Source organism: Contarinia nasturtii, unplaced genomic scaffold (assembly GCF_009176525.2).
Source record: "Contarinia nasturtii isolate CC-2019 unplaced genomic scaffold, AAFC_CNas_1.1 Cnas_scaffold_1279, whole genome shotgun sequence".
In the NCBI taxonomy this organism is placed as follows: domain Eukaryota; kingdom Metazoa; phylum Arthropoda; class Insecta; order Diptera; family Cecidomyiidae; genus Contarinia; species Contarinia nasturtii.
This window is the reverse complement of record NW_022198619.1, coordinates 1,450-3,269: the sequence shown is the minus strand read 5'-3', so window position 1 is coordinate 3,269 and position 1,820 is coordinate 1,450. Positions and strand designations below refer to the sequence as shown.

At 33.2% G+C, this 1,820-nt stretch overlaps 1 protein-coding gene across 1 annotated transcript; it reads left to right on the top strand.

Moving 5' to 3' along the window:
• Positions 1 to 88: 88 nt before the first annotated feature.
• Positions 89 to 1,150, top strand: LOC116345485 (general odorant-binding protein 83a-like; the record flags this gene model as incomplete). The annotated part of the gene is made up of 4 exons (XM_031774899.1): positions 89 to 164; positions 240 to 324; positions 381 to 567; positions 901 to 1,150. Coding segments are annotated over 4 exons (366 nt in total), but the record flags the coding sequence as incomplete, so codon positions are not given.
• Between the last annotated feature and the right edge of the window lie 670 nt (positions 1,151 to 1,820).

The window sequence follows — 1,820 nt, the reverse complement described above, 5'->3', positions numbered from 1 at the left end:
GAAATATTGTTATTGATTTGAACATTTTCTGGGACATCAAGACGAAAAATAAAAAAACTTGTTTTTTTATTTTTTTATTTTCATTTAGTGGCCTCCACCAGAGCTTCTGAAGCATGTTGCACCAATTCGAACGAAATGCCAAGCTCAAATTGGTATCAGTGATGGTAAGAACTGTAGTTCATGTCACGATTTCTCTTGAAACACAAATATTTATAATAAATTCAAATGTGCATTTTTAGAGGCTATCAAAGAATATGATGTCGGCGATAGTCTAGAAGCCAAACAATCAGTTAAATGTTATATGGCGTGTTTATTCCGGGAATTGTAAGTAATGTATGTCTTTTTAAATAAGAAATATTAATTTTGAGTTTTTATTTCAGCAATGCGATTGCTCCGAATGGCGATGTAAATATAAAAGCACTCGATCCGTTCTTTGCTGGACTGAATGACGAACTCAAAACGGCTGTTTATAAAGTAATTGCCGCTTGCCCGGAGAATATTCCTGGAGAAGACGATTGCGAAAGAATCTATCTTTATAGTAGTTGTTTGAAGAGAACGGGCCCAAAGGTACTTCTTTTTTTTTTGCAAAAAACAACCAAACGTATCAACTTTTGATGAAAACAAAACCGAGTTTCACTCATCAGCGCTACTGTTGTCCGAAAATTCAGAAAAGTTGATTGTTTAATCTTGTTTAACTATAACAAGAGTTCTCGTTTCGCTCAACAAAAATCAATGAGTAAAACTTTTACTATCACAATGAATCTTTGATTATCACTTGCATTCGACGCACACTAAGCTACCTGAATTGATGGCCAGCATCGGCGTTGATGTCATTCAAAGTTTAAAATGGTGTAAGCCTATTTTTGAGAATGTAAAATAAATTATCATTATCTCTTACAGTTCTACTTTTTGCCTTGATTCGAGTTGCTCTCAATCTCTGAATGCAGTCATTTCTCCCTGGCTGTGACTTGAAATTGGAATAGGAGACATAAAACAAAGATGATGATGATTTTATTTAATGATTGCAACAAATATAAAAAAACAAACTTTTTTCACTAAACAAGCGGAGAACATTTGCACAAATTGCAACTTTGGTACCAAAAAAAAATTATTCACGTTTATAATAAAATACACTTTCTATCCAAGCAAACAAAGTTTCTCTTCATATCTAATAACGAGTAACATACCTTTCGATTCCATTTTTGTGCCGCAATAGTTATGCTAAAATGAAATTATATGTACATGTGCAGGATACGATACGATTCGAACGTTTTTCGCTATTCAACTCCGAAATAATTCGTTCAATGACAGCTTCATTTTTGTAAAACCCACGAATCCATTGAATCTCTTTTAAATGTCACTTCAAAAGTTAATTTCATTGACAAATGTACTTTACAGCTATTCATGTCATATCCAAAGTTAGATGGAGTTTTTTTTCAATCAAACATACATTTTTTCACTTGATCTCGCTGTCATTGTCACCGCTTTTGAAAATTGATTTATTTACAGAGAGATTTACCTATTGACATACAACAGGTAATCGCCGTGTAGTGGGGGTGTAAATTGTCCGAGCCAAACCCCTAGGCGGTATATTTCGACTTGCCAGGGTTTTTCGATGTGCGGATGGACTCGACCTGTGAGCATAAATTCAATGTAAAATAGAAACACAACTATCATTTTTTTTTGTATAAATTTATTTATTTGGTAATGAATTTTCTTTGTATGCAAATATTTGTGTCATGTGAGTTGTGAGTAATTCTTATTCATAATTTTAGGTAACATTTTTGTTGTTGTTGCATTTGGTGTTGTGTATTTCGGTT